A 27,860-nucleotide genomic window follows, 5' to 3' on the forward strand; every position below is an offset into this window, starting at 1 on the left:
TGAGTAAAGTGTCTGAATACTTATATAAATGTGATATTTCAGTTTTTTGTTCTTAATAAATTAGCAAAAATGTCTGAACTTGTTTTTGCTTTGTCATTATTGGGTATTGTGTGTAGATTGAGTGGGGGACTATTTAATAAATTTTAGGATGCTGTAATATAACAAAATGTGGAAAAAGTAAAGGTCTGAATACTTTCCGACTGCACTGTATGAATTTTTTATAGTAACTTTTTGACAACCAAGATGAAATTTTCTGAAGGCTACAGCATTGACCCATTGAACTGAAACTTGGAAAGTGCCATTAGTGACATGATACAGCGCACTGGCTGGCTCATGTGTGGTGTGGCAATGCACTACCATTTTGAGTGCATCACGTTGGCAGTACTTGCTGTGACTTGTAGTGCAATGCAGCGCATCGTGGGCCAAAAATTAATTTACAATACAAATCATTGCGTGGCCAGATAGAAATGTCACAGGCCGAATTCGGCCAATGGCCCTTGTTTGACACGTGCCTTAGTTCCACATTGAGACCGCATACTTAGTCTGTTTCTTGTAATAAAGAAATGTACACACCAAACAAAAATATAAATGCAACATGTAAAGTGTTGGTCACATGTTTCATAAGCTGAAATAAAATATCCCAGAAATGTTTCATATGCACAAAAAGCTTATTTCTCTCATTGTGTACACAAATTGATTTACATCCCTGTTAGTGAGAATTTCTCCTTTTGCCAAGATAATCCATCCACCTGTCAGGTGTGGCATATGAAGATGCTGATTAAATAACATGATCGTTACACAGTACACCTTGTGCTGGGGGCAATGAAAGGCCACTCTAAAATGTGCAGTTTTGTCACACAATGCCACAGATGTCTCAAATTGAATGAGCATGCAATTGGCATGCTGACTGCGAAAAGTCCACCAAAGCTGTTGCCAGAGAATTTAATGTTCAAATCAAATTTTATTTGTCACATACACATGGTTAGCAGATGTTAATGCGAGTGTAGCGAAATGCTTGTGCTTCTAGTTCCGACAATGCAGTAATAAACAAGTAATCTAACCTAACAATTCCACAACTACTACCTTATACACACAAGTGTAAAGGGATAAAGAATATGTACATAAAGATATATGAATGAGTGATGGTACAGAACGGCATAGGCAAGATGCAGTAGATGGTATAGAGTACAGTATATACATATGAGATGAGTAATGTAGGGTATGTAAACATAAAGTGGCATAGTTTAAAGTGGCTAGTGATACATGTATTACATAAAGATGGCAAGATGCAGTAGATGATATAGAGTACAGTATATACATATGAGATGAGTAATGTAGGGTATGTGGTACATTTTTACATAATTCCCATTATTAAAGTGGCTGGAGTTGAGTCAGTATGTTGGCAGCGGCCGCTAAATGTTAGTGGTGGCTGTTTAACAGTCTGATGGCCTTGAAATAGAAGCTGTTTTTCAGTCTCTCGGTCCCTGCTTTGATGCACCTGTACTGACCTCGCCTTCTGGATGATAGCGGGGTGAACAGGCAGTGGCTTGGGAGGTTGTTGTCCTTGATGATCTTTATGGCCTTCCTGTGACATCGGGTGGTGTAGGTGTCCTGGAGGGCAGGTAGTTTGCCCCCGGTGATGCGTTGTACAGACCTCACTACCCTCTGGAGAGCCTTACGGTTGTGGGCGGAGCAGTTGCCGTACCAGGCGGTGATACAGCCCGACAGGATGCTCTCGATTGTGCATCTGTAGAAGTTTTTGAGTGCTTTTGGTGACAAGCCGAATTTCTTCAGCCTCCTGAGGTTGAAGAGGCGCTGCTGCGCCTTCTTCACAACGCTGTCTGTGTGGGTGGACCAATTCAGTTTGTCCGTGATGTGTACACCGAGGAACTTAAAGCTTTCCACCTTCTCCACTACTGACCCGTCGATGTGGATAGGGGGGTGCTCCCCTCATTTCTCTAGCATAAGCCGCCTCAAGTCGTTTCAGAGAATTTGGCAGTACGTCCAACCGGCCTCACAACCGCAGACCGCGTGTATAGTATCGTCTGGACGAGCGGTTTGCTGATGTCAACGTTGTGAGCACAGTGCCCCATGGTGGCGGTGGGGTTATGGTATGGGCAGGCATCAGCTACGCACAACAATTGTATTTTATCAATGGCAATTTGAATGCACAGGGATACTGTGACCAGATCCTGAGGCCTATTGTTGTGCCATTCATCCGCCGCTATTCAATATAATAATGCACAGCCCCATGTTGCAAGGATCGGTACACAATTCCTGGAAGCTGAACATTTTCCAGTTCTTCTATGGCCTGCATACTCACCAGACATGTCACTCATTGAGCATGTTTGGGATGCTCTGGATCGACATGTACGACAGCGTGTTCCAGTTCCTGCCAATATCCAGCAACTTCACACAGCCATTAAAGAGTGGGACAACATTCCACCGGCCACAACAGCCTGATCAACACTATGCGAAGGAGATGGTGGTCACACCGGATACTGACTGGTTTTCTGATCCATGGCCCAATTTTTTTTTTTGGGGGGGGGGGGTTTATCTGACCAACAGATTCATATCTGTATTCCCAGTGATGTGAAATCCATAGAGCAGGGCCTAATTTATTTCAATCGACTGATTTCCTTATGAACTGTAACTCATTCAAATCTTTGAAATTCTTGTTCAGTTATATTTTTGTTCAGTATAAATGTCTATTAAGGATTGGCCAGTAACGCATGATTTTAAATATGAACACAAGGCCTAATATATCGATCGCTTGGGACTGACTATGTTCTATCTGCATTTTGGTCAGAATTTCATTATCGACAGCCTTGTTCTGTTAAAATTTCTCTACCAATATAGTACTCAAAATACCCCCGTTAATGTTCAAAAGAATACAAGATAAAAATCTCTTGACACTATTCAAACCAACGAAGGTTTCTGAACTTTAAAGCCAATTATCTCTGAATCTTTTTGCAGATAGAACCTTAAAATCCAAAGCTCTCAATGGCTAATAAGACATATGTATTAACTTATTTACAAACACATTTAAACTATAAATTAGTGGCAGTACTTTTATTATTTTTTTATATAAAATCTTACCTCAAATGAATCGCTCTATATTCTACCCAGTGTTCCTGAGTATGCTGTTGGTGGGGGTGGCGTTGTGGTGGAGGGATGCGTTCAAGCTTTCCAGGACACTCGCCTTCCAAGATTTCTCCCTGAAAGAGTCCCAGGATCCACTCATACATTGCCCCTGAGACTTGTCCTATCAAGGTAAGCCCTGCCAATGAACAGGATGAGTCAGTGGGCTTATTCACGACGGTATGAAGGGGGGATAATTTCCTCCAGTGAAGCGTCTAATATGGGTCATTTTTACTTTTAATCGATGTAGCAAGTGAAGGAATTTTAATACAATTTATTACTTGACGTTATGAGCAATGTCTCAGTTTTAATGAAATTCAATCAAGTTGAGTTTTAACTTCTATTTAAGGGATTCCTGTTAAAACCTATAGATCTCAATGGGAATGAAGAATAAATTAAATTTGATAAAATTGGGGTTCCTTAAATGAATAAAGGATGAATTGAATGAATGTAATCTAATTGACTCCAAGGACCCTGGTGTCTCGTAACCGTGCCTCACCTGACAGACTGCCGTCTGTTAAAGGGCTTAAGTGAAGAATGTGATCTATATGCTTAGAATACAGCCATCTCCTCCCTCAGGACACTCTGCTAAAGCTGGACTTGGACAGCAACTGAGTGTCCCAAGCCACTTGCATAAGAGAGACCGGTGTCCAGCAGTGCTCCCGCTTGACTGTGGCTCTCCACTTCAGTTTCAATGAAGGCTAGAAAATGACTTGTACAATTGACTTGAACAATATTTTTAGTGAATTTATTTCCAAGTCATTGATTTTCCTAACTTGACTGTAATTTAATTAGAATTGACCCTAGCCTTGGCGGTCCTCATGCATATCAGTTATTTAGCTACAGATGGACACCTCCGCCTATCTGGGGTACTGTATCCCTCATACATACACTTTCATTGTGACATCTCAATGTCCTTTTGCACTCAGTTGACTATGTCCAAAGAAAGGACTAATATGTAGATAGATACATTGTGTGTATGTGTATACATACACACACACACACACACACAATGTATCTATCACTCCACATTTGATACAGTGTATGCAAAACAATGTACCAGCCTTACAACTGACCCAGCCATACACAGAGACATAGGTTGTACATTCTGCTACTAGTTACATGCATCTCTGCTCTTATCTGGTGTTTGGGGATCAACTGAAGTTGAGTTGTGTTTTAACATAAAATGGCAAGAAAGGGGGTAGAATGTGGCTCTGACATTGAAGTAGAGTATTCAGTTAACACTGTAATCGAGTCATTTTTTGTACTGGTCTGCATTGTTTAGATCAGTTGCTATGCCGTCATTGAAAAACAATTGTTTGTCTTTGTTTGATTATTGTAAATTATTTGTTGTCCTGTTAGGCAGTCTTTTTTTTTTCTTTTTTTCTTTTATTCTTAACTACTGAGTGAACTGTATTTATGTTTTGAAGGGAGGTTCTATTTATTTTTGGAAGGACTGCCGTTATTGAAGCCTGACCATTTTTGTGGTTACTTTTGAATAGTCTTTCAGTTCATCTTTACTTGTTGAGTTTATTTAATTGAAATGGAATGAAATAAAATAGTTTTCTCCATATTCATGAGGTGATTTCATTAACTAATATGCTATCTTGCATGGTTGGCTATTAATATCATATCACCTTAATTGATAAAAGTCTTGATCCTGCTTTTGCAATAATGGCAATACATTTTGAATGTACAATTGCTTTGTACAGTGAGTAATGTGGTTGCCTTTAAACCAGGCATGACAAGAATTATGAGCAGAGAGGAGCGGCGCCTTAATTCCCTTCCTTATTAGTTCAGATCAAGGAAAATTAACAAGGTAATAAAGCAGCCTTGGATTACTATTGTGATATCGTCGGAAACAAGATACAGAAGCATTGTAAAGCGATCACTTAGAGTAGTACTTTTATTATCACAGGGCAGTTAAACATCAACCTATCAAACATTACCATAGTTAAGCCCACTTGTGCATGGCTGTCTTCTAAATGTATAGCCTTAGGTGACTTTCGGACTTTTGACCTCAAGTCTTTTGAGGCGATAGGGCATCCAGGTTAAGTAGTTTTCTGATGATGCACAATCAGGTCCAGTAGAGTGGATTACGGTGGCGGGGATTACTGAATGATTGAATGAATGAATGACCTCATTGTTCTTAATTGATTTACCTGTATAAATAAAGGTGAAATAATAAACAAGTAACAAATTGGCACCAATGACTGCTATCTATGGCTGCATTCTGCCCCTCATCTTGCCACAAACTGTCAACTACAATGTTCCCAGGTAGAATTAAATTAGAGCAGATTATACCACTTCCATAATTCAAATCTGAATAAAGAAAATTCATCGGCCATTGTTTGAGGAAGATTGGTTAACTGGTTCAGGATGTGAAACGTCATCGGTGAGAGAATAATACAGTGAGTGTAAGAGAAATTACTTGTGGCCCTGTTCAGACACAACCCCTAGCCCCTACACTAGGCTCTGGGATCTGACTGGCCCTGTTCAGATGCAACTCCTAGTTCCTACACTAAGAACTTGTGTAGATCTGAAAGGAATGGATATGTTTCAGCAAGAAGGCACACATTCCTCCTTAGCCAAATCAGAGGGCAAAGTGGATCTGGCATCTACCATGTTCTGTACAAGTGTATTTTATGACCTGTAATGACTTTCTAATTAAAATTTCTGTGGAAACAGACAAACTTATCTTCTCACTACCAAATTGCTTAAACCTATCCACTTTTGGATCAACATGAAGTGTCTAGGAAGTAGAGACGACATGGGTTGGTTCTGGATGGAAACCACATTTCTTTAGAAAGAGCAGTTGACAAAGTGTTAGTGACAGCCTTGTGCAAGTGTTGAAGCCAGCGTCCTCTTCCAAGTTCAAAATCTCCACATGAACGTGTGCACTAATCTCCCCTTGTCCCTCCTATTTATAACTGCTTTAAGAAAGAGGAAGGGCAGCAATGAGATTAGATCAGAGCCTCATGGATCTTCTGCTCAAATGACTTTTACTCTTCTTCCCCACATAACGGTCCTCATCAGGGGAAGAAAGGAGGCTTTGTTCTTCCCCTTGTTGCCCTTTGGACTTACAGGACCACAACTGAGAAGTACTGCACGAAGTAATGCCACTGAATGGGATAACTGGGCCTAGATGATTTTTATAAGACGCTTCAGGTGGCTCGGCAAGCTGCACTGAGTCGATGGAGCTTTTTTTCCGGCAGTGTTTCCTCCCTTGTTCTTCTGTTAACGTCTGATGAAGACTGCACCCTGGTTGATACGACTCGCACTTCTGAGTGTTGAAACTGAGTAAATTCTCTTTGTGTTTTCTGATATTCTTGTGTGCTATTCTTACATTGTTAACCCAATTGGGACTGGTTGGTTTCTATGCACAATTAAAAGCCAGCTCTCACAGAAAACCAACAAAAGTGTCTTGAAAGTGTATCATGGATGCCAATAGTGCTCAGCTAAAGACTAAGCTGAAAGAGCGACGCTCTACCATCAATGTGCTGGGAGCCAGTTTCTCACAGACCATTGAGGAAGAAAAGGCCTTCTATTTCTCCCAGGGCAGTTCTGTTAAGCCATGGAACTCTTTGGAACACCTGGACAGCCCTGCTCCTGAGGGCCAGATCCCAAGACACCAAAAAGAGACGTTGAGACCACAACAGAACATTAACATCAACGTAGGGGGAAAAGTCTTTCACATTCCCAAGAAGATGGCCGTCAGATTCCCTCGCACACGAATAGGCTCCTTGGCCCTGTGCACAGACCGCGTCAAACAGCTCACTCTGTGCGATGACTACTCGGTGCTCACCAACGAGTTCTTCTTCGATCGCGACCCAACTTTCTTTTACTACATCTTTCACTTCTATAGCAGCGGTGTTCTGTGGGTGATGCAGGAACTGTGCCCTATCAACTTCGAGGAGGAGATGCAGTACTGGGGCCTGAGCTGGAACGACACCCAGCGCTGTTGCCGTATCCTGTTTGAGGAGAAGGTGGATGAACTCCGGGACAATCTGAAGGTGGAAAAGGAACTCTTAGCGGAGATAGAGATAAAGCATGATGAGGAAGGCTACAAGACCATGTTCCTGGGTGGAATTCGCAAAGACCTCTGGGACCTGATGGAAAACCCTTACTCCTCGCTGTCGGCCAAATCCTTTGCAGTTTTCTCTAGCCTCCTGGTGCTCATCTCCATCGTTGCTATGACCCTCAACACTGTGAAGGAACTGAGGACCCACACCCTCTCTGGCAAGACCTACCTGGAATGGGTAGAGATTTTCTCCATTCTCTTCTTCACATTCGAGTACTTCATGCGCCTTGTTACCACTTGTGACATAAAGCACTTCGTCAAAAGCTCCCTGAACTTGGTGGACCTGGTGGCCGTCATGCCCTACTTTATCCAGCTGATATTTGAAGCGTTTGCCAATGTGGAGGACCTCAGTGCCCAGGAAGATCTCAAAACCCTGGCTCATGTCAGCAAGGTCAGCAAAGTGCTCAAAGTTGTCAAGCTGATGCGCATCTTTCGCATCCTGAAGCTGGCCCGCCACTCCACCGGCATGAGGGCGTTTGGGTTCACCCTGCGCCAATGCTACCAGCAGGTGTGTTGCCTTTTCCTCTTCATCGCCATGGGCATTTTCATGTTCTCTGCCCTCCTGCATTCGGTAGAACGGGATGTCGAAGGATCTCCATTCAGGAGTATTCCTGATACCTGGTGGTGGGCGACGGTGAGTACCCAAACTTGTACTCAGACTTGAATGTAAATTATACTATGTATGTAGCTTTTGGTTGACTTACTTGACTTTGTCCTTGATGCTACATCTAACCTTAAAATATGTTGTTTGACCAATACAATATAAATACTGTTTTTCATATTGTTGAGAAATAACCAACACTCCCTCTGTAGTTACATACTCAGCATAGGGGTGTTATTTCCTCCCCCAATTATCTTTTGACATATAAAATGACAAGGGGCATATTGGACACCAGCAGGGGGAATATTGCGTAGGGATGTTATTTCCTCCCCTAATCGTCTCTTCCCCCTATATAAAACCCGTGAGAACTCATTTCAAACCAGCATTTCTCTTGTGTGACAACAGAGAAGCATATCATGTTTGTGTGCGGCCCAATGTACTGTATATCAAGTTTAGATTCAGATTAAATACTTAAAGGATTAGTTCTCTCTGATGTAATCCTAGTACATGTGAAATACAAACTGAATTGCAATTATACTGTTCTTGTCACGGCATTTTGGACTTGTGGGGAAAGTTGAAGAGCAGTATTTTGTTGCAGATCCTCATGGATCATTTGATACGTATTACACAATTCTGCAACTTCCCAATTTTTACATTCACTTCCATTCTTAGTCTATTGTATTGAAGCTGACATTCCATACCATTTCCACCTCTATATGCCAAGAGTAATTGTTCAGGGACAAGTTTAATTTTACCATTACCTCTAAGGGACAAAACAAAAGGTCAAAACAAGATATCACAAATAACACAAACAAGGTAAATTACAGTAATGTTAATACTTCAATCTTGAGACTTCCTTCCACGCTATCTCCACTACATACTACTGTTATAACCATAGTGTCATTATTAACATAAAACATGTTGACAACGACAAAGGAAGGCAAGCTCTGAGAGTGTGTCCCTCTAACCCTGCATTACAGGTGAGCATCTCCCAAGTGGGTTATGGGGACGTGGTGCCCGTATCCCTTCCTGGCCGCGTGGTGGCATTCTCCTGCATCTTCTTCGGCATCATTCTCAATGGCATGCCCATCTCTCTCCTCTTCAACAAGTTCTCAGACTACTATGCCAAGCTCAAGTACCAGGAGTCCACCTCAACCAGTGTGAAACGCCGCTTGATGCTCAGGGCCCGTCTCCGTCGCAAACTGGACGTGTGCTTCAATCCCTCTATGGGCGACCTGGAGGAAGGCAGGAGCCACTGAGCTCTAGACAGGATGTACTTTTTTGACATTGCAGGGGGTATTTCAAGACTTCTCTACCAAATCACCAGTGGGGAGGTGGGGTATGGTCTGGACTAATAGGAGTGAAATGGAGCTAATGATAAGGACGGGGGACACACAAAGCAGACTCATAGAGAGGATGTACAAGGAGGATGTGGGTGTCACCTTATGTCAGGGACTGATACTGCAATCTTGAGCAATTTCCTGTTATTGTAGAGCAGTTCCTGTAAAAGTCAATGGTATGTGGTTTTATGTGCATAGTGTGTTTGTTTAAGTGCGCAGACCAGAGGGTTGTAAGTTACAGTACATTGTATATGCAGTATACCATGTTGCAATCTTTGCTCTATTTACTTGCACAAATTAAAGCTGATTCTTGTCATAGTCTATCATGTCCATGACTCTTATCATTGCTTATCATAAGCGTGTGTAATCTTTATGAATGTATATATATATTTTATACTATTCTATTTAAACACTTCATTGCGCACAGTCAAATCGCAAGAGTTAGTTTAACTCATATGGTGTCAAATGTAACACTATATGGTCCCGCCCCCATTTTGTGTTAAAACTACTCTGGTCATGGTGATGATATTTTTGGAGTTAAAACGACACAATTGTGTAAATATCCAACTCTCAGAGTTGCTTAAATTGAACTCCAATGGCCATTTTACTCTTCAGTAGATTTAAAAAAAAATCATCTCCCTTCCTATTTTACACTTTTCTGTGTTTGGAATTAACAATCAACTACAGCAGAGTACATTTCTCTTTCAGTTTACTTCCTTTGAGTTATAAGGGTGTGAAGCCTTATTTGAATATTTCTTAGTGTCACATATGCTGGTTTGTAATGTGATATCCAATCTCTGTTGGAAGCCCACTTACAGGAAGATGTCCAGCACTTTTACATCACTCACAACTTGCATTTAGAATGCCTGACGGAGTAGAGAAGAAAATGCAGTATATGAAGGCTAGCGATGGGTTCTTTTGCGAACGAACGGCTCATTTTTTGAACGGCTCTTTTTGTCCAAACTCAACAATTTGAACACCTGTAACTGCTATTTCCTGCAACCTAGAGCAAAAAATGGCAACAAACAAATAGTTATTTTAAGAAGGTGGTGATGGTGCTCAGATTTTTTTCATTTTTGAACACCTGGTCATTTATGGCTAGCTACGTTAGCTAAGCAGTTGTGTTGTCAAATATGATCATTATTGGCCTCATTCCACTTTTTAGTACAACCATTCATGACAAATTGTTCACCTATATTTGAACATCGTCTACAATTAGTATCATCTTCAATTAAAATATTAAATTCCCCGGTAAATCTATAATGCCTTAGGCTCTTTTCCCTCTGTCTCGACTGTAACCCCAGACCCATTCTCTATAACGTTAGCGGCGGGCTCATTCTCCGGTGGTGCTGACAAAGGTCCAGCAGCAGCAGCGCTGGGCAAAATGATATCAGTGGCTGTGGATGCCGCTGCAAAAACAGCTGTTACATCTGTGGGCATTAGCTTGCTAGCTAGCGTGATCTAGCTAATGTGAGCTAGCTAGCCAACATGCATTGTTTGTGGCATGCCACGATCCTGCTTTACTTCATATCTGACAGATATTCCGCTACTGTAGCTAGCTAGAAAATAATGGTTAATGATGATTGTAGTTATCTGCATTTTACATTTAGCTAGCTAACCAACTAGGCAGTTATCAGACACTCACTCGGTCAGAAAAGTATGGTAAGTTACAAACTAGACATTGCGTTAGCCAACATCGGCTGACTCCTTCTTGCCTACTCCTGTCTATAGGTCCTCTAGGTTCAAAACAATATGGCTGTAGTCAGGTACTTCATTGTCAGAAGAAACCCACTCACACACTGACATCTAGTGCAGTCAAAAAGTATTCCATAAGCTCATCGTTCCAAAAGTATTCACCTGAATCTTCGTCAAGCATGGACAACGTTCTAGTTCATATTTTTATGGTGCACGTGCAGCCCAGAAGTATATAATCGATTATATCTCCAATTCACAATGTCAGATTGAAAATATAAGTGACATAACAGATTCATACATATACAGTGGGGGGGGGGAAGTATTTAGTCAGCCACCAATTGTGCAAGTTCTCCCACTTAAAAAGATGAGAGAGGCCTGTAATGTATCATCATAGGTACACTTCAACTATGACAGACAAAATGAGAAAAAAAAATCCAGAAAATCACATTGTAGGATTTTTTATGAATTTATTTGGAAATTATGGTGGAAAATAAGTATTTGGTCACCTACAAACAAGCAAGATTTCTGGCTCTCACAGACCTGTAACTTCTTCTTTAAGAAGCTCCTCTGTCCTCCACTCGGTACCTGTATTAATGGCACCTGTTTGAAGTTGTTATCAGTATAAAAGACACATGTCCACAACCTCAAACAGTCACACTCCAAACTCCACCATGGCCAAGACCAAAGAGCTGTCAAAGGACACCAGAAACAAAATTGTAGACCTGCACCAGGCTGGGAAGACTGAATCTGCAATAGGTAAACAGCTTGGTTTGAAGAAATCAACTGTGGGAGCAATTATTAGGAAATGGAAGACATACAAGACCACTGATAATCTCCCTCGATCTGGGGCTCCACGCAAGATCTCACCCCGTGGGGTCAAAATGATCACAAGAACGGTGAGCAAAAATCCCAGAACCACACGGGGGGACCTAGTGAATGACCTGCAGAGAGCTGGGACCAAAGTAACAAAGCCTACCATCAGTAACACACTACGCCGCCAGGGACTCCAAATCTTGCAGTGCCAGACGTGTCCCCCTGCTTAAGCCAGTACATGTCCAGGCCCGTCTGAAGTTTGCTAGAGAGCATTTGGATGATCCAGAAGAAGATTGGGAGAATGTCATATGGTCAGATGAAACCAAAATAGAACTTTTTGGTAAAAACTCAACTCGTCGTGTTTGGAGGACAAAGAATGCTGAGTTGCATCCAAAGAACACCATACCTACTGTGAAGCATGGGGGTGGAAACATCATGCTTTGGGGCTGTTTTTCTGCAAAGGGACCAGGACGACTGATCCGTGTAAAGGAAAGAATGAATGGGGCCATGTATCGTGAGATTTTGAGTGAAAACCTCCTTCCATCAGCAAGGGCACTGAAGATGAAACGTGGCTGGGTCTTTCAGCATGACAATGATCCCAAACACACCGCCCGGGCAACGAAGGAGTGGCTTCGTAAGAAGCATTTCAAGGTCCTGGAGTGGCCTAGCCAGTCTCCAGATCTCAACCCCATAGAAAATCTTTGGAGGAAGTTGAAAGTCCGTGTTGCCCAGCAACAGCCCCAAAACATCACTACTCTAGAGGAGATCTGCATGGAGGAATGGGCCAAAATACCAGCAACAGTGTGTGAAAACCTTGTGAAGACTTACAGAAAACGTTTGACCTCTGTCATTGCCAACAAAGGGTATATAACAAAGTATTGAGAAACTTTTGTTATTGACCAAATACTTATTTTCCACCATAATTTGCAAATAAATTCATTAAAAATCCTACAATGTGATTTTCTGGATTTTATTTTCTAATTTTGTCTGTCATAGTTGAAGTGTACCTATGATGAAAATTACAGGCCTCTCATCTTTTTAAGAGGGAGAACTTGCACAATTGGTGGCTGACTAAATACTTTTTTGCCCCACTGTATATGCACTACTCATTGATTTTTAGGGGGGGTTATAGTGAAACATGTCCTTTAAGTCTGTTCTCAGGTGGTGAGTCAGGTAGTGCTGGGGGGCGGGGGGCAGATGAAGGGTGAGACTGTTGCAGCTATTGGTAGATGGCCTTCACTTTGTTTTGAAAGGAGGCCAGAAAACTGTCACAGAGGTCGGTGTTGATTGTGAGAGAGGGTTTGTCCAGTGGGTGGAGAAGTTTGTTGTTGGTTGAGAAGAGCAGTATTGGGTTTCCTTGTTCATTCCTTATGGAGAAATAGGCAGATTTTATTGTGGGAAGTGAGTCCTTGTGAATGTGATTTTTTTGTAGGCCCCCTTATGGATGATGAGCCCTGTCTGTTTGTAGAGCTGTTCTAGTTGTCATCCTTTGGCTTTCATGGCAGGAGTGTACCCTGGCATTGGGATGTTGGAGACCACCCTTATTTTAAGGGGGGCCAGAACATCCAGGTGGGAGGAGAGCTTGCTCACTGTTGTAATGAGCCACCAGGTCAGTCACTGAGGATACATTAGGGTCAGTGGTGTCATGTGATTGCTGTTGATCCATTAGGTCAGCAGTGTTAATCCTTTTGATATTTATGTAGGAAATTGTGCACTTGTTGGTAGGCTTGGGCATGGGGCGGACACACTGAACAGTATGGCCTTGTGGTCAGAGATGGGTATGTCCAGACCTGAGAGGTTGGAGGGAGCCGTGGCAGTTGTGCACACAAGGGGAAGTACATTGGTGGGGTAGTTGACATGCTGTGTGAAGTTGAAGCAATCCAACAGGGCAATAAAGTTTCTGTCAAAAGCACATCCATCAGAGTCCACATGAATGTTAAAGTCCCCTAGCAATCGTGTGGCAGGACACAAGGAGCAGACCGATGTTAGGCACTCAGCTAATTCCGAGAGGGAGACTAGAGGTTTTAGGTAGGTGGCCGGTAAATTAGTACTATAAACAGTGGTTGAGGGCCAGATATTGTACAGGCTATGCATTGAAATGTTACCTGCAATACAGGTGTGACTTTGATCTTCAAGTCAGACCGATGAAGGACAGCAAGCCCACTTACGACTGAAGTGGGGACTGGCGAGTGGAGTGGGCTTGGATGGCTCGGCATTTGGGCAATGTTTTGAGTTCCTTACTAAGGGTTTGTTTAATCCTCTTGAAACTACGACGGAATCCTGAGTAAAAGATGTGTCCCCCATTCCTGTACTTTGTAGTCCTCCATGAGATAATAGGTTAATCACTTCAAATCAGGTGTTCAAAGCAGGTATTCAATGCAGGAATTCAAAAGAAAACAATCAGCTGGCTCTAGACATTGTTGATGGCAAAAAGTCAAATTTCTCATCCACTTTCAACGTTGAGGTTAAAAAATGACTAGATTAAAACGATCAGTAATTGATGAGCTACTCAAAAACAAAAGGTTATTTAAGAAAAACGCACCTTAAAAAACTAAACTATAAATTGCTAATAGAATTATCTCAGTGTGCTTCATTCTATAGCTAGAAGACTCCTGATATCTCCAGGCAGTGGGAACACTGAGGGCCTAATGATTTATAAAACATTTATATACAGTAGCAGTCAAGTTTGGACACACATACTCATTCCAGGGTTTTTCTTTATTTTTATTTTCTTTATTGTACAATAATAGTGAAGACTTCAAAACTATGAAATAACATATGTAATTATGTAGTAACCAAAAAAGTGTAAAACTAATCAAAATATATTTGAGATTCTTCAAAGTAGCCACCCTTTGCCAATAGTGTGCAAAGCTCTGAAAGGCATTCTCTCAACCAGCTTCATGAGGTAGTCACCTGGAATGCATTTCAATTAACAGGTGTCCCTTGTTAAAAGTTAATTTGTGGAATTTCTTTCCTTCTTAATGTGTTGTAGGATTGTGTTGCGACAAGGTAGGGTTGGTATACAGAATAGAAGTCCATATTATGGCAAGAACAGCTCAAATAAGCAAAGAGAAACAACAGTCCATCATTACTTTAAGACATGAAGGTCAGTCAATACGGAAAATGTCAAGATCTTTTAAAGTTTCTTCAGTCACAAAAACCATCAAGCGCTATGATGAAGCTGGCTCTCATGAGGACCGCCACAGGAAAGGAAGACCGAGTTACCTGCTGCAGAGGATAAGTTCATTAGAGTTACCAGCTTCAGAAATGGCCAAATAAATGCTTCAGAGTTCAAGTAAGACACATCTCAACATCAACTGTTCAGAGGAGACTGCGTGAATCAGGCCTTCATGGTCGAATTTCTGCAAAGAAACCCCTACTAAAGGACACCAATAAGAGGAAGAGACTTGCTTGGGCCAAGAAACACAAGCTTTGGACATTAGACCGGTGGAAATCTGTCCTTTGGTCTGATGAGTCCAAATTAAAGATTTTTGGTTCCAACGGCCGTGAGACGCAGAGTAGGTGAATGGATGATCTCGGCATGTGTGGTTCCCACCGTGAAGCATGGAAGAGGAGGTGTGATGGTTTGGGGGTGCTATGCTAGTGACGATGTCAGTAGAGGAAGAGCGGAGAGAGACTGCAATTCGATTGGAAGGGAATAAGCAAACAATAAACTTTTTATCGGTGTGGCTGCGGTTCGGCACGGCTGTACTGTGACTAGGTCACAGATGGTAGGAGATAGTGATGGAGAAGAAAGCGCAGCAAATCTGGAGCATAGCGGTACAAATAATGGGAGAATAGGAAAGAGAAAAAGAAAGCGGGAGAGGTCTATGGAGGTGGAGATGAAGAAGAAAAGGAAGTTTGAGGAGAGCAACATAGTTTCCAACACCAGCGGCATTTTGGAGGTAGAGAGTTCTAAGGAGTAAGGGCAAGATACGTCGTGAGGGGATCATGGAGGTGAGAGGAGCATAAAGGAATTCTGAAGTTGGAGATGGGGCGATGAGCCCAATAAGGTTGATGGCTGTGATTGGGGAAGTTGTCAATTCTAAAGTGTTAAGAGATGGGAGCTTTTTGGTGTTCTGGACATCTAAATTAGATAGCTATCTAGGCTACTCACCATACTATAGGCTACAGATCTGAATCATCACTAGAATAGTTATTTATATGTTATTGAGTAGGCCTTATATAGAAATTGCTTATAGGTAACTATAAAGTTACACTTCACTTTAAATAGCTAAATCCTGTGTAACAACTAGCAAAAACCTTGTACTTATGCAGATATGTACTCTGTGTATCACTGTGTTTATTTTCTCACTTGGATGGCACTTTCAGAAGCTGACGATTAGATTGTCAGAATGGTTAACATACTTTGTAGGTACACTTCAAGTAAGTACACTTCAAGATACACTTAATTTTAAATAGATAAATCCTGTGTAACACCTACTAATTACATTGTACTCATGCAGATATTACACATACTCTTTAGTGTACTTGTGGGTTTATCCTCTGACTTGGATTGTGGTTCCAGAAGCTATACAATCAGGGTCAGGTTGTCAGGATGGCTAACGTACTATATAAGTACACATATATAAGTACACATGGGCTCCTGAGTGGCGCAGTGCAAGAGGCGTCACTAGAGTCCCTGGTTTGAATCCAGGCTGTATCACATCCGGCCGTGATTGGGAGTGTCATAGGGCGGCGCACAATTGGCCCAGCGTCGTCCAGGTTTGGTCGGGGTAGGCCGTCATTGTAATTAAGAATTTGTTCTTAAATGACTTGCCTACAAAGGTAAAATAATAAGCTGGACGTAATGACGTCACAACTTTAAACAAAAAACATAATGTCGAAATAAAATGAAGTGGTTGAAGTGTTTATATTACCCATTTAGTGAAAATAAAATAAAATTGTATTAGTCATGGGCACGACGTCATCGATGCACTTATTGCTGAAGCCAATGACTGATGTGGTGTACTCCTCAATGCCATCGGAGGAATCCCGGAACATATTCCAGTCTTTGCTAGAAAAACAGTCCTGTAGCTTAGCATCTGCTTCATCTGACCACTTTTTTTATTGATCGAGTCACTGGTGCTTCCTGCTTTAATTTAGCTTGTAAGCAGGAATCAGGAGGATAGAATTATTGTCAGATTTGCCAAATGGAGGGTGAAGTAGAGCTTTGTACGTGTCTCTGTGTATGGAGTAAAGGTGGTCCAGAGTTTTTTTCCTTCTGGTTGCACATTTAACATTCTGATAGAAATTTGGTAAGACCGATTTAAGTTTCCCTGCATTAAAGTTCCCGGCCACTAGGAGTGCCGCCTCTGGGTGAGCGTTTTCCTGTTTGCTTATGGCGGAATACAGCTCATTGATTACGGTCTTAGTGCCAGCATCAGTCTGTGGTGGTATGTAAACAGCTACGAAAAATACAGATGAAAACTCTCTAGGTAGATAGTGTGGTCTACAGCTTATCATGAGATACTCTACCTCAGGCGAGCAAAACCTCAAGACTTCCTTAGATATTGTGCACCAGCTGTTATTTACACAAATACATAGTCCGCAGCCCCTTGTCTTACCAGACACCGCTGTTCTATCCTGGCGATACAGCGTATAACCAGACAGCTGTATGTTGATAATGTCGTCATTCAGCCACGACTCCGTGAAGCATAATATATTACAGTTTTGAATGTCCCGTTGGTAGTTTAATCTTCCACGTAGGTCATCGATTTTATTTTCCAAAGATTGCACGTTTGCTAGCAGAATGGAACGCAGTGGGGGTTTATTCGATTGCCTACGAAATCTCAGAAGGCAGCCCGCCCTCCGGACCCTTTTTTTACGCCTTCTCTTCACGCAAATGATGGGGATCTGGGCCTGTTCCCGGGAAAGCAGTATATCATTCACGTCGGGCTTGTCAGACAAGTTAAAGGAAAAAAGGATTCTGCCAGTTTGTGGTGAGTAATCGCAGTCCTGATGTCCAGAAGTCATTTTTGGTCATAAGAGATGGTAGCAGCAACATTATGTACAAAATAAGTTACAAACAACGCAAAGAAACAAACAAAAAAACACAATTGGATAAGAACACGTAAAATGTCAGCCTTCTTCTCTGATGCCATCTGTATTCACAAATTGCGCATTAATAAATTGACTACAGCATGTATGCCATGCCCACCTATCTGTTTCATGTCTCAGGTAGCCTGCAAAAGCCAGTGGATAGAATGCAAGAACTGAATATTTGTCATAATCCTAACATGCTGACCAGACCAGACACGTCGCGTGCGCGAGTGTCGCAAAATAAATGTAGAAATTCATGTTATTCAATTATTGCGCGCGCGCCAACGAGCGTCTGCGATGCCAAGGGCTAACATGCTGACACGTCACGTGCGCGAGCGTCGCAAAATAAATGTGGAAATCCATGTTATTAAATTATTGCACCCACACTTCTCGCAAGCGCCAACGAGTGTCTGCGATGTCAAGGGCTAAAATAGAACTCCTTTCTATTTCTGATGCAGATTGCCCTGAATGTCCTGCCTCTCCCATGTCCTCATTCGTTTATAGAAGCAGGCACTCACGTGCCATCTCCTCATTATACCCACCTTATACCCACGTGGGTGATTGAAAGACGGACTGTTTTGCCGGTGGTCGTGGTAATACTATGAAAGTTTAGATGCCGATCACCATATAAGTTCAAAGATGAAAAGGCCTGGAAGGAGGAGAGATGACTAGAAACGATTCGGTTGGCCGTTTTATGTGTGGATTAATTGTTGGAGTAGAGGACCTTGTGCATTTCAGGTAAAACAACTCAATGTTTATATCCCAGGACAAATTAGCTAGCAACAGCAAATAGGAAAAATTAGCTAGCAAGTGCAAGCTAACTATCTAAATTGCCATACATGTTTAATGCTTTTGAACCTGTCCCCAAATTAATGTCATTGGTTCAGAGTTTGTTTTTAATATTTTAACCTGTGTGTTGTGATCGCGTTTGGTGTATGGGGACAAAATAAATGTATGCACGACAGCGCACGATGGCGCACGCGCGCAGCCGGTTTGGGTTCTGTGTAATTGTCATGTGCCTAGGCCAGTGCTTCTCAATTATTTTCTGTTACGCCCCCCCCCCCCTAGGAAGAAGTAAACATTTCGTGCCCCCCAACTCTCCGCCGCGACTGTAAATAGTATAATTTGTCTATAAAATTGTTATAAGTACACCTCTGCATAACATTGTATCCTTATTAACATTAAAGAAAACAAAAAAAGAAAAAGAAATATAGATCAACTTATAACAAAGAATAACTTTATTAGCATTGTTTTTTAGTCTGTAACAGAAAAGACTTAAAGTGCATCAATTTGCCTGAAATTAAAAAAAAAATTCAAGCCTTATTTAAACTGTAAACATTTTTTAACCATTTGATACTGAAAAATAAATTAAAATATAATCAATGAATAATAATACATTCAAATTGATCAGCAACATTAACTCAGGAGCACAATATATGAAACACTGACCTATAAAACAAAAATGAATAAAACAATTTGTGCTGATTTAAAAAAAATCCAAATGAGGAAGTCATAGTTTTTATTTTTGCAGCACTTGCGTCATCCAGCATGACAGAGACCATGTCTAATGCTGCAGGCAGTATCAGCTCCTCTGTATTTGGAGTGTTTTTTTGTTGCACTGAGCAATTTGGTACGCCACCTTATATGATGCCAGCAGTAATCGCTGGTTTACTGAAGTAGCATTCACAAAGCGGGACGATTGTTGGCAATATTCGACACGTTTTCGCTGAAAAAACTCAAGCGGCTTATCAGCGTGATTGGGGTGTAATGTCTTTAAGTGACGCCTTAATTTATTTGGCTTCATGCTGTCCGCTGCCAACATTTTTAGACACAGTAAACATACCGGTCTTTCCTCGTCTCCCACCGTAGTCACAGTGAAGCCAAGCGCTACATACGCGTCGTCATATTTCCTCGTCTTAGCTTTCGGGAGACTTACGTTTGTCTCATTTATCTCCGTCTCTCTCCGCCTTTCTTTTCATCCCTGTTAAATATTTTTCCATGGTGTCTCTTAAGGGTTTGTTATCTGCACTTCATATATCCTTCTCTGTGCTGTGTGCTCTTGTTCGGTGCAAAAAAAAACTACTCCCTGCGGCAAAAAAAAAGCGCGCCCCCCCTGGCATCGCTCCGAGCCCCTCCAGGGGGGCGCGCCCCACTATTTGAGAAGGACTGGCCTAGGCCTACTTATCGCCAGAGTCTGTGCCATGGTGAAACTTGAACTCATGTACTAAATCTGAAACAATATGATGGTGACATTTAAAATTGCTGGCATTCTTGAAAGTCAAGGCAATCCTTGTCCTGCAAAGAAACATCGTTTTTTTTTATTTTATAGTTGAATAAATTGATTTTGCAAGCAGTAAGCGTTTTCGTGATGCCATCACTTGCCCCGCATCTTCTAAATTATACATTTTGAAAAACACTGTTTCCATCATCAATTTTCACAATAAAGGAAGTTCGACAAAAGAAAATCCATCCCTGTCGAACGGATAAAATGTTAGTTGATCTTTAGAAAATGTATCTTACATCTGCCGTTTTCATTACGTCGCAATGATTTTTTTTGCCACATTGCTTAAATCGAATAAACCTGGGTCAATGGAAATCTGCCTACTGTTTTTGCTAGTGTTACACCCCTGAAAAAGGGTAGAAAGAATCACGATAGTGATACGGAATGTTTACTCATTGAACGTTTAGTGCAATCATTGTACATAAATAACACATTTTACAGAACAACAGATCTACAGGAACGATAGGTTTTGTAGGGTACAAGGCTTATTCAAATCATAACAGTATACACTGTACATCACTGAAACAAATACTGTTTTCAATATAACTGTCAAGCAAAGCTTTAACTCAGTAAACCATAACACAATTCATCAACAGGCAACAAAGTGTTTGAAAAACAACCACACAAATAACGCCGCAAAACATCTTACCAACAGCGCACACGTTCATTCACAATCGACATAAAATGGCAGCTACGTAGCAGTACCTAGCAGTACGAAGCTAGCTGCAACCGAGCACGGCTCACATTACTCTCTGCAAACCCAACCAACTTCCTCAACATGTTACTAAACAAACCTTAAACACTCTTGACATGTTATCAAGTTATTACATTTAAATTACTCTTTTTAATCATCAATAATGTACCTGAAAAAGGGTAGAAAGAATCACGATAGTGATACGGAATGTTTACTCATTGAACGTTTAGTGCAATGAGAAAAAGACCGCGAATTCTCCGTGAACTTGAGTGGAGACCAGAGCAATCGATCTCAGGCTCATAGATTAAGAGCATTTAGGAGATCACAGATTAACACTTTTATCCACGACAACATAAAGTAATCAACATAACGTTTACACATTCCTCTCACAATTCGTACCCTTTGTATGCTTGACGGATTTTAACAGAATTATATAAATGTTATCAATCTATCAACTAATACTGAATGCATGATCTTCTTAACCTTAGATGTTTTAAGATCCTCACATACTATGAATTTACTAATACTTTTTAATGTATAACAGGCTATTAGTATTTCCTTTAACCTGTCACACTCTCCCCGACAAAATAAATGTTGTCCCAACATTACCAACATTGTCTTCTTCAACAGTCTGTATGCACTGGACCTAGAAAATCCTCTTCTGTAAGGTAGTACTTGAGCAGAGGTCAAGGGTCACAGTTCAAATATAACTAACAAGTTATTCACAGTCCATATCTGTTGACCAGCTGTATAACATAAACAGTCCTTTCTCATACTATTGATCAACAGTCCATCAATTTTAATGATCTAAATGCATAGTCTGCAAATTGTCTCTTGTGACAGTCTGTGAAATCAGTCAGTAGTCCATGGTCACACATGTCAACTCTGTAGCCTCATGTTTGCTGAAGCCCATACATGTAAGGTGGCTGAAAGTAACATTGCTGTAGTAATGGCAGCCGTGGAACCAGTCCTGGTGCAGAGTAGACAGGGAACAACTGTGGCTGGATACTGTAGCAGGAAGGGATACCAAGCTGATCATAGGTGATACGTCTTGGAGGCTGTCTCTCTCTTTGTGGCAGCTGGTGGGCTGGTTCAGCAGCATCAGTTAATGAAGGAAGGGCACTTGGTGGACGATCATCAGGCAAATTTTCAGCAGGCAAGTTCATCTCCTCAGCAGGCAGGTCTTGAACTGTTGTTGTCTCCTCCAGCCGCTTTTCAACAAGAGGCTGTGCTGGTAGCGTATCAGGGACTGGCACCGCAACTGTCTGTTTCACTGGTGGGGGCCTGTGTTCCCACCCTCTCGCTGGTTCAGCATTCCTCTCCTCAGGTACTGTAGGAGATGTGGGAACCTGTAGCGGCTCATGAAGGTCATATTCATCCCCGCTGTCTTCATCAGAATCTAGAGGATGTGATGCAGGCTGATGTCTCCTTTTTTTCTGACTTTTGTCATCTTTGGTCATTTCTGGTTGCGTCTCAAAAGGTAAGTGGTCACAGGACATGAGCAGGTTTCTGTGCAGGACCCTGGAGCGTCCCCTACCCTTTTCTGGTCTCAATTCATAAATCGGCAGGTCTGAACCCATTTGTCTCACTACTGTGTGAATTGTATCTTCCCAATAGTTACGGAGTTTGCCTGGTCCTCCTCTTGGTGTCAGGTTTTTAATCAGAACTCGCTCGCCAAGCTGTAGCACTGAACTCCTAACTTTAGTGTCATAGTACTTCTTACTTCTTTCAGCGGCTTTCTGAGCATTTTCATTTGCAATGGCGTATGCTTCTTCCATCCCTCGTTTCCAGTTCTCCACGTAGTCTCGATGGTTACTGGAACCTGCCTCTGTGCACAATCCAAAGAGCATATCAACTGGAAGCCTGGGTGATCTCCCAAACAGAAGATAAAATGGTGAATAGCCAGTCACTTTGCAACGGGTGCAGTTATAGGCATAAACCAGTTTGTTCAGAGACTCCTTCCAATTTGACTTTTGTGTCTCAGTTAGTGTCTTTAACATTTGCAACAATGTTCTGTTCATGCGTTCCACTTGACCGTTCCCCATTGGGTGGTAGGGTGTTGTTCTGGACCCCGCCATGCCACTGAGTTTCTTTAACTGATGGAACAACTGATTTTCAAATTCTCCCCCTTGGTCATGGTGGATGCGGGACGGGAACCCAAACTTCAGGGCAAAGTCATTGAAGATGAGATTTGCAGCAGTTTTACCTGACTTTGATGTGGTGGCGTAGGCTTGAGTGAAACGTGTAAAATGATCAACAATCACGAGGATGTACTCATATCCCCCTTTGCATCTGTCGAGATGAAGGAAGTCTATACATACCAGTTCAAATGGCTGTGTTGTCACAATGTTTGTCAGAGGAGCTCTTGCTTCATGGGCTGGCTTTTTCTGCTTGACACAGCTACAAGTTTTAGTCACATAGTGCTCGATGTCAGATTGCATATATGGCCAGAAGAAGCGGTCACGTACTAGTGATACAGTGCGGTCAGTACCTTGGTGTCCCATGTTATTGTGCAACTCTTCCATCACTTTACCTTTGTACTGCTCTGGTAGAACTAACTGCTTGCGGGCTGTAGTGATTCTGTACAGAATGCCATCACTGTCTATTGTCAATTTGTCCCATTCTCTGAATAGGCATTTTGTCTTTGGACTGAATTCCTTTTGCTCTTTAACTGGTGGTTTGGAACCAGACAATTTGAAATTGAGCACAGGACGGATGACCGGATCAGATTCTTGTGCTTCTCTTATCCCATCTTTTGGGATCGAGCTGGTTGTTGCAGTGGTTGTCTCACCTTCAGCTGACACTGACATAGCTGCAGCTGAAAGTGACCAAGGTACAACAGCCTCTTTCTGTACCTCAACTGCTTGTATCGTGGCGGCAATGGTGTCTGGTGGAAGCTCCTCAGAACATTCTCTCATCAGTGACTCTACATCCAGTGGCATCCTTGACAACGCATCTGCATCACCGTTCTCTCTGCCTGGCCTGTACTTTATTGTAAAGTGGAAATCAGCCAATTCTGAAACCCACCTGGAAGTGGTTGCGTTCAGTTTCGCAGTAGACAAAATGTAGCTGAGCGGGTTGTTATCGCTGTATACAGTGAAGGACGGAGCATAGTACAAATAATCATGGAACTTATCAGTGATTGCCCATTTTAGAGCTAGAAATTCTAGCTTGCCCGAGTGGTAGTGATAGTTCTTCTCAGCTGCTGTTAAGGTTCGAGAGCCATAAGCAATGACCCTAAGCTTCCCATCTTGCTTTTGGTAAAGAACTGCTCCCAAGCCTTGGTGTGACGCATCAGTGTGTACAACAAATGGCTGAGTGAAATCAGGGAAACCTAAGACTGGTGGGTGAAGCAAACACTCAATCAGCTGTTCAAGTGCCTGTTGATGCTGGTCAGTCCACAGGATTGGCTTGTTTGAGGGCACCACATTACTTATTTTCTTTGTTTTTCTTTTCCGTGGGTGGTCAGGTAATTTCTCTGAATCTGCTTTCAGGAGGTCATACAGGCAGCTGGCCCTCCTAGAAAAGTCTTTGATGTACTGTCTGTAGTAAGTGAGTAAACCAAGCATTTGTCTGAGCTGGCCCACAGTCCCTGGTCTGATTTCTTTCAATGCTCTTACTGCTTCAAAATCGGCTGGGTCAACTCGGCTGCCCTCTGCAGACACTACTCTGCCCAAATAACGGACCTGGGGTTTAAAGAGATCACACTTACTTGGTTTGAGTTTAATGCCATACTCTCTGAGACGCTGCAAAACTTTTCGCACATCATTCACATGGCTGTCGAAAGTTTTACTGAAAACAAGCGTGTCGTCCAGATAAGGAATGCAGATGTCATCCCGGAGCCCTTCCAAACACTCCTCCATACACCGCTGAAAAGCTGCAGGAGCGTTCATGAGGCCGAATGGCATCCGTATCCACTCATAGAGTCCCCACGGGGTCACAAATGCTGTCAGTGGTCTGCTTTCTTCAGAGATGAACCCCTGGTGATAAGCTTTTCCCTGATCTAAGAGGGAGAACCAGGAATTACCACCTAAACTGTCCATGATGTCTTGGACCCGAGGGATGGGCTGGCGGTCGGGATGTGTCTTTCTGTTCAGGTCTCTGTAATCTATACACAATCGGAGGGTCCCATCCTTCTTACGAACACACACGACAGGTGAAGAATATGAAGAGTTTGACTTCCTAACCCAGCCCTGGGCTATGAGGTCATAAAGGTAACCCTTCATCTCCTGATACAGTGGCCTGGGCACTGACATGTATGTGCGCTTGACTGGTTCAGAGTCCTTTAGAGAAATAGTCATTTTCAATCGTTCAATGCAGCCAATGTCATTGTCTGATCTGGAGAAGGAGTGACACTCTTCTCTAAGCATTTGCCTAACAACCTCTCTCTGCTCTTCGGTTAGGTGAGTTAAGCCTACTGGTGGATCCCACTGTTCAGTAGCAGTACATGGGGTTCGAACGCTGGTGTGATTCACTGTGGCTGGGGTGACTGTTTTTTCAAAGACTTGGGCAGGTAACACAGTCATAATGGTTTGTACTGTACCGATTATTGTGCGTCCTAGCAGGGCAATGTCGTGGTCAGTAGGGTTAGAGACATCAAGCCTGATAACTGGAAAAGCACCTTTCCTGACTCTGACTAGTGTGTCAAAGAACTCAAGGTCGTCTGGCCACTGCGGGTTCAGGTCTGGCTGGAAAAGCATTGTCATGTCCTCTTTGAAAGGCTGGGAAGCTACACGGCACTCAATCTGAATGCTACTGTGTTTTGGTACAGCAACCTTCTCTTTCTTGGTTTTCACTGCGTATTCATCTGTCTGTTCTGCGCTAACAGCCTGTATAAAAGCACTCACCTTGTTTCTTTTGAGGCTTGGGAAAGCTGTTTTTATTGTACTGTATCGTTTAGTCTTTTCGGTCATTGTCAGGATGTGCTCGATAACATTGAAACCTATGATGGGATGAGATAGGTGACAGCCTTTCATTACCAGCACTGGGATGATCAGTTCCTTTGTTTCGTCAGTTTCAGAGGCTAGCCGAAAAGTTGTTTCAATCCATCCCAGGTACGGCATTTCAGTCCCATTTGCTGCAGTCAACCTTAGATCAGCAGGTGAGTCCAGGATTTCTGAAACATCTCTCAGCCTTGCGTTTGGGAGAGATTCCTCTTTCCATCGTTCATCAATGACCGATACCTGAGAGCCTGTGTCCCATAGAGCTTGGAGGTGGTGGCGATTCAGGTGACACTCAATAAGGCACTGTCTGCCGACTAGCGAGGTGACCTTACGGGGGTAGCGACCTTGAGCTAGGGATGGTAAGGAGTGGGCATTTTCCTCTGTGCAGGAAAACCTTTCACTGGTAGAGTTAATTTTCAGGTGAGTGCATTTTTCCTTATGTTTAATCCAATGTTGGTTTTGACATACTTTGGAACAGTACAGTGTCTCTTTACATGATGAACATTGTTTCAGGTTCTCAAATGAATCTTCTCTGGCACAATTTGCAAATTTCTGGGACTTTTTGGTAGCTACGGTTAACACTCGTCCCTCAGCGGTAACCTTTCCCCGTTTAAATGGGCCTCCCTTGATGGTCTGACTCCCCGGATTTTACATCCAGCTTGAAAATGTTCTCCACTCCCACATCAGAAGCAGTGTGTGCAGCGTGCATCTGTTCTGGCCTGCTGGCAGACAAAACACCTCCTTGGAGCTTGAGCAGAGCGGTTGGCATACCGGTTAGGTGCATATTGATGCTGCACAGGGTCAGGTGCTTGGGACTGACTGTAGTTGCTGTAATACTGCTGCTGGGAAACAGGTGGCTGGGGGCCCCAATCTGGCCTCCTAACTGGAGGTGGGGCATAGGCACAAGGCGGTGACCGAAACATAGGCTGCTGTAATGTCTCCTTAATCTGATTAATCTCTGCACTGAGACCTTTTAGAGAAGCTACACCTGTCTTAAGTTCAGCTAACTCTGTTAACAGTTCTGCGGGTATCTTAACGTCGGCTTCCTTCACAGGACACTTTGTGGATGGCGTATCTTCAAACTGGACTACACTTACAGTTGTAGCAGGCTGTGGGGCATGAAACCGCTTTTTGTTTCGTCTTTCTATCTCATTAGCACAAGCAATGTTAAGCTTCTCTAGCAAAACCTCATCTGATGTTTCGCTATCTAGCAGGAGAGGCTGCATGTCTATCCTGATACTGTCACTCTGGAGACCTGTAAGGACTGTGTGTAAACACATGCGCTGGACTAGAGCAGGGTCATACTTAAGCCCTGATTCTGACTCCTGGGATGCAAACAGTACTTTTTGCCTCAAATCTAAGACGCGCATCAGGAAGCTTTGAGGGGTCTCCTTGCTATGCTGTGCTTCTGAAGCTAGCTGTTTGTAAAGCTCTGTTGCACTCTTCTCTTGGAAGTGGGAACGCAGGATACATCTAAGTGTGGTAAGAGTTAGCTGGGGTTTACCTTCCAAGTAACTGCGTAGCTGTGAGCCTGGAGAAATAGCCCTGACTACTGCGTCTACTATTTCTACCTCAGGATAGCCTCTGTTAAGTCCACTCTCGATCTGATGGGCAAGGCTGGAAAAAATCAGTTTATCTTTCTGGCCCGGTTCACCTATCTGACCAGAAATTTTAAACTCTTTGCGCCAGTATGAGCTGGGCTGTGCATTGGGTGAGAGCGGCACGCTCCCCTGAAGATTGGCATGGGGTTGGGGCTGATCTATGCCACTGATCATCTCTGTCATTTTGTCTTTAAGTAGCAACAATGCCGACATGCCACCATCTTCTAACTCTGCAACTTCCTCTCTTTCAAGGAACATCATAATGTGAGTCATCAATGATATGCGGGATTTGTCTTTAACATCTCTTCTCTGTCCGCCTGATATGTCAAGGAAATCACATATCTCTAGTAACTTGTCTTTAGTCAGGGTGCGCAATTCTCCTACTACCTCTTCCTGTAGTTCTTCCAAGGCGGTTGTCATGTTGACAGAACAGGAGGAACTTTTACTGTGCAGGAGTTGACTCTGAATTAGATGGTCCTTACTGTCTCTGATGGTCGATCAATGGCCTCAGGTGACACATACTTAACCACCAACTTCCAGCTCTCCTCGAACAGCAACACTTTCCTCACTGCAGCCTGCCTGAGTTATTATGTGGGGATTTAGCTGGCTCGGAATTCAGCGACCAGGA

General features: G+C 42.6%; 2 protein-coding genes across 5 annotated transcripts in view; both read left to right on the forward strand.

Annotated features, from left to right (window-relative positions):
• LOC139539629 (uncharacterized) overlaps window positions 1-27,860 on the forward strand; it is a 68,315-nt gene that overhangs the window by 22,899 nt on the left and 17,556 nt on the right. For all 4 annotated transcript variants that reach the window (XM_071342742.1, XM_071342741.1, XM_071342744.1 and 1 more), the window contains one exon: window positions 3,130-3,273. In XM_071342742.1, coding sequence (XP_071198843.1) covers window positions 3,130-3,273 — 144 coding nt within the window. The remainder of the gene's footprint in view (window positions 1-3,129; window positions 3,274-27,860) is intronic.
• Window positions 3,280-9,484, forward strand: LOC139539631 (potassium voltage-gated channel subfamily V member 2-like). The gene is made up of 2 exons (XM_071342747.1): window positions 3,280-7,856; window positions 8,804-9,484. Exons 1-2 carry the CDS (start codon window positions 6,579-6,581, stop codon window positions 9,080-9,082), a joined length of 1,557 nt encoding a protein of 518 aa, XP_071198848.1. The 5' UTR covers window positions 3,280-6,578; the 3' UTR covers window positions 9,083-9,484.

The sequence above is a fragment of the Salvelinus alpinus genome, chromosome 15 (genome assembly GCF_045679555.1).
Source record: "Salvelinus alpinus chromosome 15, SLU_Salpinus.1, whole genome shotgun sequence".
Classification (NCBI taxonomy): Eukaryota; Metazoa; Chordata; class Actinopteri; order Salmoniformes; family Salmonidae; genus Salvelinus; species Salvelinus alpinus.

Coding starts and splice junctions, on each gene's coding strand:
- LOC139539631 (XM_071342747.1), top strand. CDS start 6,579: ATGGATGCCAATAGTGCTCAGCTAAAGACTAAGCTGAAAGAGCGACGC. Junction 7,857..8,803: donor ATACCTGGTGGTGGGCGACG/GTGAGTACCCAA, acceptor CCTGCATTACAG/GTGAGCATCTCCCAAGTGGG.